The sequence below is a fragment of the Crassostrea angulata genome, unplaced genomic scaffold, assembly GCF_025612915.1.
Source record: "Crassostrea angulata isolate pt1a10 unplaced genomic scaffold, ASM2561291v2 HiC_scaffold_217, whole genome shotgun sequence".
Lineage (NCBI taxonomy): Eukaryota > Metazoa > Mollusca > Bivalvia > Ostreida > Ostreidae > Magallana > Magallana angulata.
In genome coordinates this window covers 1-21,616 of record NW_026441770.1, presented here as the reverse complement: position 1 = coordinate 21,616, position 21,616 = coordinate 1, and the positions used below count along the sequence as shown (strand labels likewise).

Below are 21,616 nucleotides of genomic sequence, written 5' to 3'. Positions count from 1 at the left end.
ACAACCAAAATGGCATCCCCTCCGTATGAATGACTCGGTTTTATCCGGATTGTGTTTTTATTATTGTGTTAATTAACAGATAAAAATGCTCTTACACAAAAAACAAATGCATATGGGATATTTGTGATTATTGACCGAAATTTGATCTCATTTTCGCTTCTATAGACGAAATACGCGAAGTGGTTACTCTAAATTGCATTTTGATTGGCGACGATCTATAAAACTTAAATTGATATTCGAACCCTTCCGACAACGTCGCCCGGGACGAAACGTTCAGGATAAGTACATCTTGCAATTAACTATTCTTGTACGGAAAATCGTTCCGGGCGACGAGATCGGAGGTGTTCAAGTTTACTCATTTACATCAGATTGACCAGCAAAAAGGCCATAAAATGGCATATCGACGTTACTTTGATGGATCATTTCCTACGCATGCGCATGAATGTGCCGATTCGAACATGGTATTACAAGTTATTATGACCTCCTCTTTATATTATATGCGGACAACTTATCGGAATCGCAAGATATTTTTTCCCATAAAAACCGTGCAAATTCTTAAGAAAACCGTACCTAGTTCTTTTCAGGGATACTAACTTCGTCTAAATTCAAACAAATGTTTGCAGCTTAAATTTAGGTTGCTTGCGGGGGCATTTTTGGCATTACATCACATATAGTTTCAAGCTCATTGTTTTAAGAGGCTGTCCAAGCAAAATTCAGGCGGGGCTTTGCACATGCTACAGACCCTGAAACGTGCTACTACACCAGTTGCACGGTACGGTTCGTTTCGTTTTGTGAACGGTACGGTTCGTTTTGTGAACGGTACGTTTCGTTTTGTGAACGGTACGGTTCGTTTCTTGCACGGTACGGTACGTTTTGTGAACGGTACGTTTTGTGAACGGTACGTTTCGTTTTGTGAACGGTACGGTTCGTTTTATGAACGGTACGCTTTGCTAAAAATAGCTGCACGCTTTGTGAACGGTTTGCACGTTATGTAAATGAGATAGGCGTGGCCTGAACGCTTTGACTTTGTATAAATTGAACGTTTCGATATTTTGTTTCCAGTCGTTCATTTTCATTTGCTCGTACATGTACGTGTGCATTTACACGAAATTTTATGAAATTTAGATACAGAATATAAGAAATAAATGATAAAATACCAATGTGTATTTAATTGAAAATGTTGTTCGAATCATGCACAAAATAGCATGCAGAGTCATTTAATTATTTGACGGCGGTAAGATTGATTTTTTTAAGCCTTACAAGGCATGTGTTAACAATTCACGAGGTACATATGGTAGATGCGCAATAAATGAAATTTTTTCTAATAGTCAATAAACACCTTCAAATAAATTAACTGTGACACAAAATGGACACACGATTTGCGGTTGGTAAAAATTTGAAAGCGACAAAAAATTATTTCATTCAAGCTCATTCAGATATCGTTGTTTTGAATTATAATATTAATGTCGTTTTCGTGTACAACCTGGTAAATTTCAGCTGTATTTTTGATTGTGCTTTGCAATTTGTCGGCGAGAACAATGATGTTAGGGGGAAAAAAATTTGGTTTTCCGCCGAGGAGTATTTAGTCCAAACAAAAGACATGCCCCCCCCCCCACCTTCCAACCTGCGGGATTAACCTTTTATTTCCATGTACATTTGTGCATGTGTGTACCACCCTCAATTAAAATACAGGCATGTCAATATATATCCCCTTCCCGTACCTGTGATCTCCATGCTGTCGGATTCTTATTCTCAACAAGGTGTGAATTTGCTGACAACTTTCACCCCGGCCAATGTCTCCGTAAATGGAGCTCTTATTGTTTTGATAACGGGGCTGAAAGAGAAGCCCTCGTGTATTTGTGGTATACTTGAACTCATTCATCCATGATGAGGTACACCGTAATTGTACAGCACCACAGACTGATTACTTTGCACCTGTACTTGAAGAGGAAACTCCCAAGGAACCAGACGTGTAAGTATGTGTAGATGTCGCATATGTAATTTCTAAATATGTATATATATTGTTAAAATATACAGAACAAAATTACAACCCTCATTTTTACAACACTATCGGTTTTTATTTTTTTTTTTTACAACAGACTCCAATTTTTATTATTGTGAAAACTTGGTCAAAATTAGTTAAATCTACATGTGTCACTTTTCATCGTGTAAAATTTTTTTTTTAAAACCCAGACAAGGAATTCATGTTTCTGTCTTCGTGTCTCAATTATGGAAAGAATGGTTTTGCATGTATGCACATATATTATGCTCAATGATGAAAGATTGTTGCACATACCGTACTTGCTTATCAATGTGTAGGACTTTTAATTTAATTATTCTTTCGAGGTCGTATCTTTATAAACAAAGCCAAAAATTTAGTCATTCAATAAAACTAAATTTACATTATACAATCATAAGTCACTAACACTATACTGCATTCAATGTAACAGACTTAACCAACTGTTAACAACCATTTAATAAAATATTGTAAATTATGCAAACTTTTTATGTATGTTCGTGTGATATGTTTAAAAATAATAATAAAAAACCCCATCAATAATGATACTGGATATCAAATATCAGTAATGAAATCAACGTATACTTGGGACCATCTTCACGGGCACCACAAAATCTGCTAACTCTATTTTGATTAAAATTATTTCCACGATTGTCCCAAAGTTTGATTGGATTAAGGTTGATTCGATTTAAATGTAAATTACTCTAAAATCGATTAACCGGCGCCAAAAGTAGCTTATTAAATTAGCGTATTTACATGTACCAAACTTGGTTGCCAACGATTTGTAAAACCTACATGTACATTTAAGTATCACATTTGCGTAAAATTTCATCGTTTTCACGAGCACCTCAATAAAAGTTTACCTAAGTTTGCTCTCAAACCAGCCTTTTACGATGCTACAACTTTAGAATTTATTTGAATTATTCTTAATTTTGATTTGTAGACGTAATTACATGTATTTTAAAACCCAGGGCGAGGAAATAATAGGCTTTAATTATATATACACAAACGATGTCTAAACGAACAAAGCAGCAATATCCCGACCGATTTAACAAGAAGCATGGAGAGACGACACAGATACGATTAATATAATACTTTTTCAAAATATGTTTTGATGATATAAAACAAAGTCTAGATATATGACAATATTGTTCATTTCCAACACAACTTAATACCTAATACTGCAAGTCTCGTAGGGCACACTGGTTTTATTCTGGATTTTAAATACATGTACATCCATGCAGTGTTTGGGGTTCATATCCTGCTGCTGACTCTTTTATTATTATTTTTTATTGTACATGTATATTGATATAGCGTTATGTTGAATTATAGAATACCGGTATATTTTTATTATAATCGTAATTGATTTCTGCCGTATGAACCCTATTTTCTGTTCTTATTACTAGTTTATTACAAGTATGATACACAATGTAACCGAAACAATATTCAACATTTATATACATGTATATATATAATTTTGGATTCACATTTCCATAATAGCTTTTTATCGGTTTACCCGTCAATGCCCTTGTAAAAAGCTAATATGAGTTTTATATAATTGCCGGAATAGACATATACGGCTTTAACTCTCAACAAAATATAGTTTGAGAAACCAATTTTTGTTCAAGCTGCACACAGCATTTCGAGGTTATAGATATTGAAATCCTACTTAATTTCTGCAAACTTACAATCGCCAATTTCTTTAGCGCGCATGCCTTTACAATCATTACTTAGTGTTAAAATTGACTTAGATAATTTTTGGTTCAATTTTTTTCTAGAAAAAAAAAACAACTGCGGTGTGTTATACAGATCTTATGTCTTATGTAGTATAGGGATTCTTTCAATAAGAGCATATTATAGTACACAATTCTACAATAAACGTTCTGTACTGTTTTTTTACGTAAGAATCTCTATCTTCCGTAAATGTACATGAATGTATATACTACAATATTCGTATTTATAAAATGGGCTATTATATTCACAGGGAACACATATAATCATAATATGACATTGAAGAATTATGGCATTATTTTCTTTTTTATGAAAAAAAAAATACCCTCAAAAAAACAAAATGCAAAGTGTCTGAAATATCCATGAATGAATTAACTATAACCTCTTTTGGAAAGTGTACTTCCGATTGAAATTCTTACGTAAAAATTACTTCATCCTGCCAGAAACGTGATTTTAAACATCTCCTAACCTTGTTAATGTTTTCAGCCCATAGAAAATGATCAACATAATGTTATTAGCACTTAACATGCATTTTATGCATTACATGTATTTAAAGTTGGCGATGGTTTAACAAAGAAGTCTGTAAACATATACAACTCATAATGTTCGCGCAATGGCAGCAGTGAGACAAGTGTTAAAATGCTCTTCGCAGTTTGCATTGTTCTACTTCAGAGATGTGATCTTACCCCATCCAAGTTCATCATGCTTATACTACACGTAAGACCTAGCGGAAAATGTTTACTTCTCTAAATAATGTGTGGTTAAAACAAATATACATGTACCACGTCCAGTACAATCTCTTGCATGTATACAGTATGTAAGTTCTGGAATAATATCAAATGGCCACACAGAGTACATGAACTCCTTGAATGAACTGAAAAGAAGGTCAGTAATAGGGCATAGGAAACAAGATTTGATTGTGTAGACCTAACCATTAGGCACATAGCATTATAGAGGGTTTAGCCCCCCCATTTTTTATCGCCGGAAGTATAGTTGTTCCTAAATTAACCTTGAAAGATTGAGAAAGTTGGAGTTGTAGGCCTACTCCCCCCCCCCCCCCCCCCACACGGATTAGGAATTCCATGATTTTGGGGGTAAAAAATTTGGATAGGTAAAAAAATATTTGGGATAGGCATACTTCCCCCCTCCCCCCCCCCCCCCCCCCCCCCCCCCATGGATTAGGATTTTCATGATTTTGGGAAATAAGTTTTTTTCGCAATATTTCAGAGGATTAGTTTAGCACCCCCCTCCCCACTTTCAATTTGCTTCCGACGCCAGTGAGTACTACACATGGTCAACTGAAATATATATTCCATTATATATTCATTGAACTAGTAAGGAATTCACTAAATTGAGAGATCATTTTAATTATTTGCATACACATTTATAATTTATGTGAATTTTAGTAATTTTAAAGATAGTCAAAGCGTATGATAGTCATAGTTTAAGAAGTCAAAGCATTACATTATGGTTCTACATATATTTATGTCATGATAATTAATATAAAATAGCTGATTCTGAGATAAGAATTGAGGTGTTTATTTTCCAGACATTTGGAAAGAATAATTGATTTTTAATGAAATCTGAAATAAGTGTTGATATTTTAACAAATTAATTATGGCATGGGTTGAACTTTTCTTTTTTACATGCTCAAAATCAGAACAAATACGGTGCTTTATATTTAAGGATTATGAACCGATATACATTGCAGGGTCTAAAAATGGTGCTCAAATGAACACACTTAAAATATGCGATGCAAAAGTCTCTATAACTGAAATAAATTAATGAAGTAAAACCTAAAAAAAATTGCATGTACCCAAGCATACACATAATTTAAGTGAACACATAAGTACATGTTTTTTCCTTTTTTGTACATAGGTTGAATATTTTTTGCGAACAAAGGGCAGATGACAGCTAATGCTTTAGTGCTTTTTGATGTGGATGGGTGCACAGCAATTGTGGATTCAAAGAAGTTAGTCTTGGAAGGAAAGGACCTTGTCAATGGCCAGCAAGGCTACATGAAATTTGGGGCAGAGAAGCTAAAAGTAGAAATTCTACAGTTATCAGGTAATATTTTCTTAAGAGCAAGTAACTGAAAATGTAATTTTCTAGTGGATCCAGTCTATATTCTTCTCTAGTGTGTAATATAAAGCTTTAGGCATGCACTTCTTAAAAGTACCTTGTATTATATCAATGACCATAAAAACTTTAATCTTATTCTGAGAAAAACATTAAAATCACACTTTTTTTAAAATAAAAGACCTTAGTATCAAACTTCTATTGTGTACTGGTACATTATTTCAATCAAACATTTAAAAATATTTTCAGACTCCAAAAGAGAACTCAACACATTTGAAGATCAATGGAGCACATCACACCGGTCCATGGCCTTGGACAAAGAAAAAAGAAAAAGAAGAAATAAGCCCGATGGGTACCTTGCTGTTTGGCCCCAGGATATTGTAAGTATCAACAAAATATTAAATTTCTGGTATATTGTATATTCTAATTATATCTAATGTAATTTGCATTTTCCACACATATTGGATTTTTAAATGTACATCTATGTAGTTTAGGGCAATTGTACGATCTTCAGCATGTTCAGTGTTCATCATTACAAAATGTAAAGACATCTTATAACTGATTTCAAGAATATGAAAGCAGTACATGAAAAAATGAACAAAATTAAGAGAATGTTTCAAACAACATTATGTCTAATGTGACAAGGATATACTTAAAACTCTTTATGGATTTACATTTTTTTTTTCAAATACTGTCTTTGTTTTGCTTAGGATGATGTAGTTCAACCTGACGAAGACTTACCAGACCCAAATGCAAAAGAACAAGATGTGGAAGAAGACCCCATTGATGATGAACATGTAAGTTTACGAGTTAGCATAGGTTTTAAAAGCTTAAGGAAGGAGTCTTTTTATGATCAAACATACTTCTTATAATAAGAAATGCATGAAATTTTGACACAGTCAAACGGATCATATTACTTAATGACTCTATCAGTTTAATTAAATTTGACCTTTTTGTTTTCGGATAAAGGTCAGGTCAAGGTCACTACTTTTTTCCTCAACGTAAAGAGTGATAAAAATGAGTGTAGCTCTTTATAGTTCTGTAGACATTTGTTTAAGATTTGAAGATTCAAATCTTCAATCAAATCATAGACCATGAGAGTGTCTATCAGGTTATACTACTAAATTGGAATAAATATTTATACTAAAATTGATATTGCTTAGCCCGCATTTCCTCTAATTTTTTTAAATTTTGAAGAAATATTGATTATTTTTTTATGCTTCCAATAATAAAATATTTCTAATTTTTATGTATTATGAAGACTTTATATAAATATATAAATTGACAGAAAAGCTAATATATTGACCGTTTCATAAGAGAGAAAAACTGATTTTAGTGATTTTTTCACAAAAATCAATGTATAGAATGGGCGCATTAAAAAGCTTATACAAATATTATTTGATAGGCAAATCATATTTTAAAAACATATTCTGAAACCCAAGTTTCATATTATTAGTTCACATTAGTAAAAAAAAATCCAACATTATTGTTATTGTTTTTAAAATTCTAAAACAGACTCATTATATATATATAATCTGCGGCAATTCTGAATTGCGCAACATGTGATATTTTCCTACGCCAAAAATATAGTCCTTGTTCCATTCTAAACATTGATTACATTTTTCTATGCCAAGTTGTATGATAGTAAAAAAGAAAGAAAAATATACTATTTTAATTTCCTTTCATCTTGATTTAATGAACAATTAATCAAATTTACGTTTGACAAGTCGAAAACCAGAAAAGACTCCTTCCTTAAGGTCAAGATCTAGTACTGGTCTTTCCAAAAAAAAACATTGTTATAAAGCATCATTAAAAGATTTTATATCTGGCATTTCATTATCCTGTAGGCACCATTATTTAACTAGATGTTTACCATAAGAGAGTGTTATAGACTGTTATTGAAAATAAAATGTATTCTGGACATTCCATTTGAAATCTTATTAAAAAAAAAAGGATAACCTATAGATATGTTCCATTTAATATCATTTAAAAAAAGAGACCAAGACTATTCTATAGACTGTTTTTAAAGAAACAATATACATTCTGGTTAAATTCATTAAAAATGGTAAAAGCAGACATTTGTAACTGTTTCTCTTCACAGTTCATTGATAATGACAGTTAATCTGTTGGCCCTATTTATTAACTAGATCTTGACAAAAAGTATGAATATTATTTTTGTAATTGTAAAAATACGATTACAATGTTTTGTTCTTTAGTACAAATACAGAGATTGAAGTAGTAAAATAATTGTCATTTTATCACAGAAAGCCAAGTTTATGTTACATGCTAGTTTTTCATCACAGAAAAAAATGTTTAAATTAATGATATGGTGACAGATTTGAAAAGAAAATGGGGGGGGGGGGGGTCGCACACTTTGCAATGAAAAATTAAGATGACTATTACATGTAGCATAGACTTGATCATGCATGTAATAAATCTTAATGGTAAATAATCAAGATCAGTATGATGCTAGCAAATTACAACAATCTAATAGCTGGTACAACAAATCAATATTCAAATATTAGATAAACTTTACAGATGTGTATTGACATCATATTTAAGCTTTGAATGCTTATTTTGAATGTTGTTGGTCCAAATTGAATAATGCGCGGTATGATAATTTGTCTGCACAGCCTTGGTGTTTTATTACGGGCCGCCAGGAGGCGGTCCGTTATTTGATATACATTTAGAAAGTGTTACTGCGTTTCTGCGGGATAGTTTTTTTTTTTTTTTTAGAATTAATATTATATTTATTACTATTTGTATTAAAAGTAAATTTTCATGTATAAATTAAAAGTAAATGTTAAATGGCTTCTTTTTTTTTATATTTCTTCTCGCAAATGTATAGTAGATAATGCCTGTCTGCTTTTTATCGAGACTATAATCTATTCGGAACTTTTCGGAGTTTTTCATTGTTTTCAAGGCACTGTATCGGGATCGGTATTCACTATTTTTCACCAAGGCAATTTTTTCCCGCGCTTCCTGTGGTACTTTTGGAGGAAGACTGTGATCTTACGATTCACAACGCACGTGGTTGCGGTTTCCACAAGCAGGAAAAATGGTGAGAAGTTTGTTAGCAAATTGCCATCAAGGCTGTGTCGAATTCCAACCTTATAATGGTGTACAATGTACTGCGATAGCTTTAGTTGCTCTGCTCATGTTTGTTAAACGTATGCCTGATTTATCAGAATTATCTCCCAGTGATTTGAATCAAACTGTTGCGAACGGTACACATTTTTATGGTCATATTTTGTCCTCTGGTCGTGAGTATGGATATTTATCTCACAGAGATTTACCACCAACATTTTACTCGTGGAACGGGTTACCTGGTGAGATAGAGTATTTTTTTGACAGATATTATGGCGTTGTTAATGGCGTTGTTAATGTAGATGCTGGTGAAATGTCATTTGAACATGCTTTCTTAGAGGCTAATGGAATAACAAGTTTTCATTTGGTTACATTTGGTGGAAATACTGTGGCAGTTTTTAGTAATATATGTGACAACACTGTTTATGTTTTTGACTCGCATCAAAGAGATTCTTTAGGTTTTCCTAATGAAAATGGGAATGCTGTCATGCTTCAGTTTGAAAATTTTGAAGAATTTTTCCAATATGTAACAACGTTGTTTAGCAATATGAGGTATGAAATAACTCCGTTGCTTTTTCCTTGGTACAATTTTGATTGTAGTACAATTGCGACAAATTCAAGAAGTTCTTTTCTCTCAAATGAAGATGAAGTGATTAACTTGTGTGAAGAGCAAAAAGAAAGGCAATATGGATATGCATGCAACAAAACAAATTCTGATTTTTCCAGTTTTAGTAGTACATGTAGTAGTAATAAAAATTTTCATACTTATTGTAAATCAAGCGAAAAAATTTGTTCGATAAAGAAAAAAAAGAGAAAGCAAGTTGCACATGAAGTTCATGTTCCTTAAAATTACTTTCATGAAAATGTCTCTTTTGAAAATAGTGAAAGATCTGCGCACAATTTGATACTGAAAGACTTGAATAGCAGTGGTGGCAGTATTAACAGTTTTGATAATGTTTCATGTTTTTTTACAATATCAGATCATTCAGATGCATATCCTACAAGACTTGATATTAATTATTTGCATGATGAAAATCATGTACAAGCTTATGAGAGTAGAATAAGAGAATGTCCAATTTTTTCATGTGCTTGTTGTGACAGATTTTTATTTCAGAACCAAACTCACAGTTTTAAGAATGCAGAGCTAAAAAACTTCACACATATAACAACTAATGGAAGTGATGTGTTGTGTCAAACTTGTCATTCTTTAATAAAGAAAAAAGAAGTTCCATATTTATGCACGGAAGCTAATTGCTTGAAAACATTTGAAATTCCTTCAGAACTGAGAACTTTGTCATTAATTGAAAAAAGATTAATTGCACTGATTCAGATATTTATGACAGTCATTATTTTACCAGGGGGTCAAATGGCTGAAAAAGGGTTAATTCTAAATTTGCCAACAAATGTGCAAGTTATTGCAAATCAACTACCCGAAGGTATTAATGATGGATGTTTTTTTGCTGTAAATTTTGAACACAAAGGTTATGTGGAATCTGAAAAATTTAAATATTTTGTTTCCCCCCAAAAAGTTAAAAAGGCACTTTTATGGTTGAAAAGAAATTACTTGCTGTATGAACACATTGCTATTTCTGAAGAAAATGAAGAATTATTGACAGATACAGAAATGGATTTTCAAGATTTTGATATGGAAAGTGCTACCCTTACACCAATAAATAGTACAATGCCTAACGACATTTCTGTAATTGGAAATGAGGGCATTATTAATGTACCTCATATTTCAGAAAAACCTGTAAGGGTGTACGAAATGGAAAGTGGTGAGGAAATGGCATTTCCATGGCTATTCCCATATGGTAAAAATGGTTTAAATTACAATAGACCTATGAAAATTTCAAAGTCTATGTATTTTAAATATAGGTTATATAACAAAAATGGAAATTTTAGGAAAGATTTGACTTATCTGTTACATTCTGCTGTCTCATATGATCTTGCCTGTCTGAAATCAGAGATAAATATAAACATGCGAATAAAGAAGGGTCAAAATAATGCTGTGTCTGTGAATGCATGTGACATTAAAAATTTGCAGAATAATGCAGAGTTAAAAGAAAATTCTTACATGTTCATGAAAAATATTCGTGGAACCGTGGCTTATTTCAGAAACCAGCTGTATAATTTACTGGCGATGTTTCGATGTTTAGGTCCACCAACACTTTTCATGACCTTATCAGCAGATGATTTGCATTGGCCAGAATTGGGAATGATGTTACATAATATTGATTTTGATGAAGCTAAACAATGGAATAGTTTTGGAAGTGGTATGAGAAGTGATCCTTTAATGACTGCAATACACTTTGAGCGCAGATTCAAGTCTTTAATGAAATATGTAATTCAGAGTGAAAAATATCCTTTAGGTAAAGTTCTTGATTACTTTGCAAGAGTAGAATTTCAAAATAGGGGAAGCCCACACATTCATATGTTTTTATGGATTGAAGATGTACCCAATGAAATTTCAAATTTAACAATTCCAACACTGGTTCGTTATATAGATAAAACAATATGGTCTGTTATTCCCAACTGTGAGCATGATGCTGAACTGTTTCAATTAGTGACTACATTACAAAGTCATTCTCATACTTCTTATTGCAGTAAAGGATTTAAGTCTTGTTGTAGATTTGGTTTTCCAAAACGAGAATGTGAAAAAACTTTTGTTGTTGGAAATATAAATTTGTCAGATAAAAATAAAGGAAAGTTTTACACAACAAAAAGAACAAGTAAAGATGTGATGATAAATTCATACAATCCTGATATATTAAGACACTGGAGAGCAAATATGGATATCCAGATGATTTGTAATGCTGAGGGTGCAGCATATTATGTGTGTAGCTATATTTGCAAGTCAGAGCCGGATGAGTTAAAAAATGCACTGGGTCAACTAATTCACAATGTCTTTAGAGAAAATCCTATTCCACGGCATGAGCGGTTGTTGAAAATAGGACTCACAGTTTTGCGCCATAGACGATTGAGTTCCCAAGAAGCTGCTTACAGATTAAGCAATTTGAATTTGATTCATGTAACCAGGTGTTTTGTTTATCTGAATACAAGGCAACCAAGCAAAAGATACAGAATTTTGAAAAGTAGAAAAGAAATTGAAATTCTTGATGACAATTCTACAGAAGTGTTTCAAACAAATATTATTGATTATTATCATTGTCGTCCTGTGGAATTAAGTGATATTTGTTTATTCAAATTTTGTTCCTGGTACAAGAAATGTAGCAATGAAATGCCTAAGAGAGTTTCTCTGTCTCGTATATATATTGAAAAGTATGATTTGGTTATGAAGAAATGCAAGAAACCAAGTGTTGTACGATTTCCACATTTTCCTCCATCTTCAGATGATCATTTTTATTCAATGTTACTTTTATTATTGCCACACAAATCTGAAAATGAGCTTGTTGTTCCCTATTCCAACCCTAGAGAAGCATTCATTAACAAGAGACAGTTGTTCAATACAAGCATTGATTTCATTAACTTTTCATTCACGGAACAAATCGAAAATACAATACGGAAGCTGAAATTGATGTCAGAGTTGTCTTGTAACTCTTCTTCTGAAAACACCAAAAATGACACTTTGTTTTCTTTGAATAATGATCTTGTATTAGAAAAATTATTCTTTGCTGATGTGAATGAATCTGCGTCTTTAAATACAAGTAAAAATGCAACAGAAATATTTGATGATGATTTGCATATGCACAGTTTTTCATGTTTAATGTCAATTGTTGAATTTCGAGAAAGTGTGAAAAGGTTGACACCATCCCAGTTGGAGGCATTTTGTTTTGTGAAATCTAAATTTGAAAAAAATGAGTTGCCATTTCATTTATTTTTAACAGGTGGAGCTGGTGTTGGTAAAACCTTTACTACAAAAGTTATTATTGCATACATCCAATTATTTTGTGCAAGACTTTTAAATTCGAATTGTGTTCTTGTATGTGCTCCAACTGGAACTGCTGCAAATAATATAAATGGTCGTACGATTCATTCATTGTTAAGAGTTCCTGTGGCACAGTTTCTGAATTATGCTGGTTTGTCTAGTTACACATTGAAACAAGTACGTAAAGAATTTGAAAATGTCCATTCAGTTGTCATTGATGAAGTAAGTATGGTCAGTGGTGACATGTTAACATTTATTAGCAGGCGTTTGTCAGAAATAAAAGATTGTGACCTTCCATTTGGGGGATGCAATATAATTGCTGTTGGAGATTTTTTTCAGTTGCGACCTGTGAAAGGAAATTTTGCATTCAAGAATGAGTTACTTTGGCATTTATTTCAACCAATGTTTTTAAAGGAAAATAACAGACAAAATTCTGATTTATCATATTATTTCCTTTTGAATAGAGTACGTATTGGTATGCCTCTAGAAAATGATATATCCTTTCTGAAAAGTAGATTACAATATGATGAAACCAAGTTTTCTAAATATTTACATATTTATCCCACAAGACAGCAAGTAGAAATGTATAACAATAATCAGCTTAGTAAATTGGCAAATACTATCAGAATCTATGCAGATCATTTTTATGCATCAGAGGATGATAATTTCATGGGACAAGTTTTAAGTGATCATATTCCTTCTGATGATACTATTGCTGGAGGGTTAAGAAACTTGTTGATGGTGTCTGTTGGAGCAAGAGTAATGCTTATGAGGAATATTAAAACTGAAAATGGTTTGGTTAATGGAGCTATTGGAACAATTGTGAATATTATTTTTTCAAGTGAAAACAATAAGCCATCATGTATATATGTGAAGTTTGATGATCCTAAAATTGGAAGAGTAATGATGAAACAAGAATCCTCTCTTCATAGTCCAGTTGCAATAGAACCATATGAGCATAAGTTTGTTTACAGAGGTAGACATGTTGTACGTTCACAGTTTCCTTTAATGTTATCTTGGGCGTGCACAATTCACAAAGTCCAGGGAATTTCTTTGAACTCAGCAGTTATTGATTTAGGTAGTACTGTGTTTGAATTTGGTATGGCATATGTTGCACTAAGCAGGGTAACTTCTAGCACAGGCTTGATTTTGATCAACTTTGATCCATCAAAAATAAAAGCTTCAGAAGATGTTATTGTGGAATATGAAAGGCTGAAGAATATTAATAAATAAATGGTTATTGTAAGTTTCAGTCATAACACTTTAAACAATGTTGAATTTAAGTTATTTGAAGTACATGTATTGTCATTTTTATTATTGAATTACATGAAAATTGCAAAACTTTAGTGGAATCATTTTAATTAATTGGGTACAATATTTGTGAATAACCAAAAATTTTTAAAAAACATTTTCACTTTACAAATATTTGTGCCAATTAGTTTTTCGAACAGAATTAAAATTGGGTTTTCAGAACTTTGCAGACATTTTGTGATTATAAACATAGCATATATTAATTTTGTGTCTAATAATGCACTTTTGCATTTGCTGGTAAATGATTGAAGTCTGATTTATTAGGTTAAGATACATATATAGTGAGCTGGAATTTGTTGTTCTCGTTTGTAAAAAATGTTATAATTTCTCTCTAGTCTCAAGAATCTTCAGATGAAACATTGACAGTTACGTTAAAGGTTTTGAAGAAATCAAAAGAACTTCAATCCTATTGCAACAAAACCTCAAACAGAACCATGCACTTTTTCAACGTAATTGGTGGGAATGGCACAGAAACATACAAAATTAGAATCTATCAAAAGGCAAGGTTTGACATGATCAAGGAGGGAATGAGCTTTAAATTCCAAAATGCACTGAAGAAAACTGGGAACGAACTATGGATAACATCAAGAAGTATTATTGCATATGCAGCATCAGTGGAAACCAGTGAAGACATACAGGTACCAAATTTACCTGAGAATGCACCACAACAAGGAGAGCGAAAACTGCTTAAGGATGCTTTGCAGTCACCAGACAAATCGGAAGTTACTGGCAAGATATTCAAGGTAATAAAAACAATACCATATTGATTCCATTACTAACAAACATAACCAAATTGCACAATTGTTTTTTTTATTGAAAACAATCTGTATATTTTCACTATTTTGATACAAAAAATATTTGCATATAAGAATTCTCTACAATGCTTTAACAAAGCATGTATACCTAAAGAATTCAAAGTGTACTTATATATATTTTAAGAATTAATTCTGTACTTTTTATATTTTAGGTTTCACCATTGAAGTATCGTCAGGAAGGTAGTTTAGCAGTGAAATCAATCATGATCAAAGACACCAGCAGTGTCGCCAAAGTTTGCTTATTCAACAAGAATGCTTTGAGTCCATTTAATGTTGGGGACACTGTTAAAGTCACAAATGTTTACCCAAAAGTGTTTCAAACAAGAAAACAGCTAACAACTTGCCCAACATCTTCCTGTGAGGTAATCTTAATAATAATGTCATAAATTAAACAGATATTTATATAATTACTTCTTTTTTTTTTAAACCTGAATTTAATAAGTTCTGTTTTTATCCTTAAGTTTGTTGCTGACAACAAAGTAAACCTTAGTGATGAAGATTTTGGTTTTGCGAACCTTGATCCAGATTTTTCGGAAGAACTTGAAAATACAACACCTGAAGAAATTGTTCTTACTGACTTCACTGATGTTGATGTTTACATCTGTTGTGACAACGCAGGTAAATTGATGAGAATTTTACAGGAAGTTTCAATATAATAAATAAGGATTTTAATGAAATAAACTAACTCTCTGTGAAAAAGGTGTACCACATAGCAAAACGAGATAAATTCTGGTAAAATAATTTTATTTATGGATTTTTTCAGCTTGTCGACAAAAAAAATATGTAGAAGGAGAGTGCCCAGTATGCCAAAGGACCAGCAGCTCCAGTTAAACATTTCGTGTAAATTTTCTGTTCAAGCGAGGAGAGAAAAAAGATCTCAAGACAACTGTATTTAAAAGCATGCTTGAAATTATTTTACAAGAAGAGTTGATAGTTGATGACAAAGAGGAGCTGATTCAAATGTTGATCATGAGGCTACCTATCAGATTTAAATCTTGCGTTAGTGCAAATAACATGTTTTACAATGTTGAAAAGTAAATAGAAAATCAACATTGAACGCCAGAAACAAATTATGAATGTTTGGGGTTTTTTTTGCAACTGGATTTTTTAAATGATATAATTTTTTTTATGATTTAATTCATAGCTTGCAATGTTAGAATGCCACTCATTTATGAGCAAGTTTTTTTATTGTCAGTACTAGGAAGTAGTTTTTTGTGCTAGAAAGTGGCCATTATTTTTTATTTCAAAACAGTATGCTGTAGTACACGATTTCCATGTTTTGGTCATTAAGTATCTTAAGGTATCATATCACCATTAAATACCAGTAACCAAAAATGCATGTTCAAAACTGTTTTTATATTGCAACTGCATTTTTTAGCTGATGATTTCACTCATAGCTTGCATTGTTAATGTCTTTTTGCAACTTATTATAGATTAGGGTTGAGTTTTTTTACTGTTCTAGAAAATAGTCTTTTGTAAGAGAAAGTGGTTACATTTCGTGTAAATTTTCTGTTCAAGCGAGGAGAGAAAAAAGATCTCAAGACATCTGTATTTAAAAGCATGCTTGAAATTATTTTACAAGAAGAGTTGATAGTTGATGACAAAGAGGAGCTGATTCAAATGTTGATCATGAGGCTACCTATCAGATTTAAATCTTGCGTTAGTGCAAATAACATGTTTTACAATGTTGAAAAGTAAATAGAAAATCAACATTGAACACCAGAAACAAATTATGAATGTTTGGGGTTTTTTTTGCAACTGGATTTTTTAAATGATATAATTTTTTTTATGATTTAATTCATAGCTTGCAATGTTAGAATGCCACTCATTTATGAGCAAGTTTTTTTATTGTCGGTACTAGGAAGTAGTTTTTTGTGCTAGAAAGTGGCCATTATTTTTTATTTCAAAACAGTATGCTGTAGTACACGATTTGCATGATTTTGGTCATTAAGTATCTTAAGATATCATATCACCATTAAATACCAGTAACCAAAAATGCATGTTCAAAACTGTTTTTATATTGCAACTGCATTTTTTAGCTGATGATTTCATTCATAGCTTGCATTGTTAATGTCTTTTTGCAACTTATTATAGATTAGGGTTGAGTTTTTTTACTGTTCTAGAAAATAGTCTTTTGTAAGAGAAAGTGGTTGTTCTTTTTATTTATTTCAAAACAGTACAAGTGTACACAAGATGCAAAGTTTTGTTCATTGTTGGAAGCTATTGTGTTTGCTTCTTGTTAGCTAGTTTGTTTATGTATTAATTAGTACCAGTTTTTATGATCTCAATTATAATATTAACACACTTGATATTATTTTTTATTAAGTCGTTTATGTTCTGGTCAAAGTTTTTGTTGTCACTTTCTTTCGTCCAGGTTGTTACATTTTTTGTAGCCTTTTCATGTACAATAAATTTTGTTTGTTGAAAATTTGTGTTTATTTTTAATTCTTTTGAGAACCACTTGCAATTAAATAATCATGATTATCTTCATGAACTGAGTGTATATAAGATGTATAATTCCAGTTAGGAAAAAAAATCTCCAGCTTATTTTTTACCTTAAAATTTTGCAGTTTCTATCGGATGAGCATGATCTTACTTGTACATTTAAAATATCCATTTCCATTTTATTGTGTGGCCCCTTCAAATCATATAAACTAATGCATTAAGTTTTAATTCAATACAATTAAAAAAAAATCAAATTGGTTTGAAATACCAGGGATGTATGTCCCTGGAAATACATTATGTCCAAGAGAGCAATGATGAGCTGAACTTCATACTATGTCAATGGTCATACAATTACTGTTGCAAATACTCATTTCTTAATAGTAAAATCTAAACTTCAAAACGTGCTGCTGAAAATACCATAGAAATGAGTACAACCAACTCATAATTTTCTTCTTGGTAATGTGTTTCTCAATTATGTTTTTGCGGCCCATTTGACGCTTGCGTCAATATGTTTTCTTGTAGGACTAATGACATGCAAAAAGCGTTCAATGCTTATTTTAATATTCATATTGATGTTTATTTGTATGAAGTATATGTGAAGTAAGTAGCTTTACCAATTGTGCTACTCCACAAGAAACTGATACATATAATATTTCAAGTAACTTGAATTTCATCGTAAATTTACATGCACTTACATTTGTTGCAGAATGAAACGGATGAACCAAAAACAGGAAAACCAACCAAGAAATCAAAGGAGACAAAAGAAAAGACAAAGGAAGCAAAGGAGAAACCAAAAGAAAAAACAGTAAGTAACTATACAAAACTAATTGTAGAACTGTCTATACTTTTGTTTGCATCTAGCAATTGGCAAGGGCTTTGTTTATGTAAAGAACCCTATCTCGAGGAGACAGTGCAGCGCATCAAAAAACGGACTTGAAAAAATTTTCATATCAGGTTCGGTATTTTTGTACTACTCATGAATGTATAAACCTTTGAGAAAATTACAAAGGTCTCCATGAAATAAATCTGATTATTTCATTAAAATTAATAATTACACACAACCTATCACATATTTACATTAGCATGTATTTTTCATGTTTGTCATAGGAGTTGCTACAATGTAAATGAGGCCCTTTGAGGGGTTATTTGACCTATTAATGTCTGTTCATTTTAAAATGAACCGAAATAGGTAAACCATTTATAAATTATCAAGTAAGTGAGGATGTGTACCGTTTAGAGACTCACTTTAACCTCCTATACCATGATGACCATAGTCTGACGAAGATCTTGTAGTTTGCAGCAAGTGTCAATTACTGTCAATCGAAGTCCACGTGGTACAAATAAACAATATAAGATTATTCTAGCTTGTACGACCCATAACTTTCCTGAAGCTAATAATTACGTTCAATAAGTATGTGAAAGAGATTTTTGTGTATTTCATCTACTACAATCAACGTTATTTCTTATTTCCTAACGATACAATAGGTAAATCTGAAGTTGTTCACACATGTGTTTTCAGCTGTACTGTCTCTTTAATGTCAGTATTAACCCATGTAAAACATTGTGATTTATTTAAGATTTCATTAAAAACTGGAAACATTTAAAGATATTTAATACTACCCCCTGTTGTGGCCTGAGAATGACACTCTGTATCTGGTAATTCTTGGCATGATGACAATATTTAACATCAAAACATATTCAATATTCAATGCGCAGAAATGATATCTGGTATTGTTTGCATTCAGAAAATTTGAAATGATAAATTCAAATACATTTAATAAGTTACACATTTCCCAAATTTTGTGATGCAAAAATAACTCGGAAAAACAATAACAATAATATGCCATCCTCTGCCTTAGGCCTTTCTGTAACTGATGAACAATTATTCTTGATCAGGCCTGTTCTTGATTATTGTTGCCACTCAAGCAATTAAATAATGTCATAATATACATCTACTCATTCATGAAACTTTAGCTAAAAGTATGCAATTTTTTATTTTAGGGTTCAAAGGGCAGGAAGATAACAGTTCTGTTTGAGGGCGGAGGTGACTATTCTACAGATGTTGCTGCTCCTAAGCGTGCTCCCTCCTACCTTGAAGAACTGAGTGCAGATGAAAGAGACCTCATAAACCTTCAAGTGGAACAGTACAAACGTGGACTTGAAACTGAATCAACTCAGACAGAGGCAGTGGTTATTCTAGGCCCAAATGACGTCCTCCCTCCTCTTACATCAGATGCATTTCAGAACATTATGGAACTGTTAAAGGACTTAAAGAAAGGCCAACAGGACATGAAAGTTCAAGTGGAGGAACTGAAAAAAGAACAGCGAGAGATGAAAAGCCAGGTGCAGGATTTGACTCGGGAAGTTGCTGCACTGAAGGAAAGGCCATCTAGCAGAAATTCGGTTGGAAGCCTCCTGACGACAAATGAACTGCATGAGCTGCTTGTCAACAGCGAGAACAATACGTCAGTAGAAACTGCTCAGGGATTGGAAGAAGGTCTCAGTAAAAGACAGAAGAACAACGAAGACAAGGAAAATACAGTTCACCTTGGTGTTACAGAGACAATGCCAATTCTAAGAAGACCAAAACGGACCACTGCCAGCACAGCCATCAACTCCACCACTGCAAATGTAACCACCACTGCCAGCTCCCCCAGCAAAGCCACCAACAGCATCAACTCTGAAAACATAACCACCAGTGCACCCACCATAAGCAGCTCCACCAGTGCAATCACCACCAGCAGCTCCTTCAGCGCACCTACTACCAGTGCACCAACCACCAGCAACTCCACCAGTGCAACAACTACCAGCAACTCCACCAGTGCATCCACCACCAGCAACCCCACCGGTGCACCAACCACCAGCAACTCCACCAGTGTTACCAATTAGATTAAACTGGTTAACTGTCATTTTATTTGGCATCCTACCGATAAACAATATTAGTGGCAGTACAGTAAAAGAATTATCCCTACAGATACTGGACTTTGTCAAGATGTCTTTTAGATCCAGAGAAAAAGGATTTGGTTTTACCAGATGCTGAAGGAAGAAAAACAAGAAAAAGGACACCAACAAAGAAGGAAATAAATTATCTCCAGAAAATCAAAGGAAGCAAGTACAAGATACTTCAAAGACTAAGGGATGAGATAAAAACTTGCTGCACTTTGTAACTTCAGGGAAAATGAAAAGTGTAAACAATGTCGAGTCTAGTGATCAATTTTTTTTTTGAAACATCGTTTGTATACAACTCTTTCCTTTCAGCTTTCTGAATATCTGTTACGACACGCGACTATATGTTTCGTGTTTAATTGTAACCACCAAGGGTTAAAGCAAACGTAAAAAAATGTCCAGGTTTTTAGCAGATCCTACGTTGGCGAGAAGATTAGAAAAACTCTGTAGGTAAGATCCATTTACTTGCATTCCAAGCGGAATATACGACGGGGTTTGGGGTAAATGTATGCCCATGATATCTGTACACATGTACATGATTACTTGTTTTGTATACTTTTTTTATCGATCATACATGCATTTTAGGCTAAAAGACAGGCATGTAAATGCTGCATTTGACCGAATTTGCACTTGCCACTTCAAAAACGGCGTTCAAGACAACAGTCCTGCCCTTTTTTGATTTTAAAGATCCTAATAGAATATCTAGGTACGTTATATTTCAAATACGTATGTTTAATAGTTCGCAAACATAATCATTAAATAAATATATTCACGGAGAACCGTTAAAGCAGAGACAGATGTGTGTGACCACCTCGGATGTGAATGACTGTGCCCCTCAACTCCCATCACACTCTGACCATTGTGCCCCTCAACTCCCACCACACTCTGACCATAATTACCAACTTACTACGTTGGAGTGAATGATCGAGGAACGTAAGGTGTTGTTTCCTTTTAACAAAATTAATAAAATGTATCAAATAATTATTGTAAATTGTATGTGTCTGACTTTAAGTTTATTTTCTAGACCCTTAAGTTGCAAGTTACGGAACTTACAAGCCAGAATCAGGTAGTGTAGTTGAAAAGACCCTTTACCTTAGAAGATATAATTCATGTACACAAAAGATCAGTTTTCATTTTCTTCTCAAAACGCATTTTGTTATTTTTTTTTTCTTAAGGATTCTTCTCGGCAAGTTAATTATTGGGTTTTGCTTAATTCAAGAAAAGTGTACTGAAAAAACATCAACTAATCTTTATATCTCTCGAAATCACATCTTCAGAAGGTGATTAACATCTGTACAA

At 32.7% G+C, this 21,616-nt stretch overlaps 1 protein-coding gene and 1 pseudogene across 1 annotated transcript; both read left to right on the top strand.

Moving 5' to 3' along the window:
• The first annotated feature begins 1,643 nt into the window (after positions 1–1,643).
• LOC128169804 (uncharacterized) lies at positions 1,644–21,494 on the top strand. The gene is made up of 6 exons (XM_052835872.1): positions 1,644–1,972; positions 5,627–5,815; positions 6,077–6,207; positions 6,538–6,624; positions 18,078–18,176; positions 19,373–21,494. The coding sequence occupies exons 2-6, from the start codon at positions 5,656–5,658 to the stop codon at positions 20,258–20,260; spliced, it is 1,365 nt and encodes a 454-aa protein (XP_052691832.1). The 5' UTR covers positions 1,644–1,972; positions 5,627–5,655; the 3' UTR covers positions 20,261–21,494.
• LOC128169805 (uncharacterized) lies at positions 8,770–17,327 on the top strand (annotated as a pseudogene).
• Positions 21,495–21,616: the final 122 nt, after the last annotated feature.

Excerpts from the sequence above, each read along its gene's own strand:
- LOC128169804 (XM_052835872.1), top strand. The coding sequence starts at position 5,656 with ATGACAGCTAATGCTTTAGTGCTTTTTGATGTGGATGGGTGCACAGCA. Across the intron at positions 6,208-6,537 it reads CTGTTTGGCCCCAGGATATT|GATGATGTAGTTCAACCTGA; the intron begins GTAAGTATCAAC and ends TGTTTTGCTTAG. Across the intron at positions 6,625-18,077 it reads ACCCCATTGATGATGAACAT|AATGAAACGGATGAACCAAA; the intron begins GTAAGTTTACGA and ends CATTTGTTGCAG.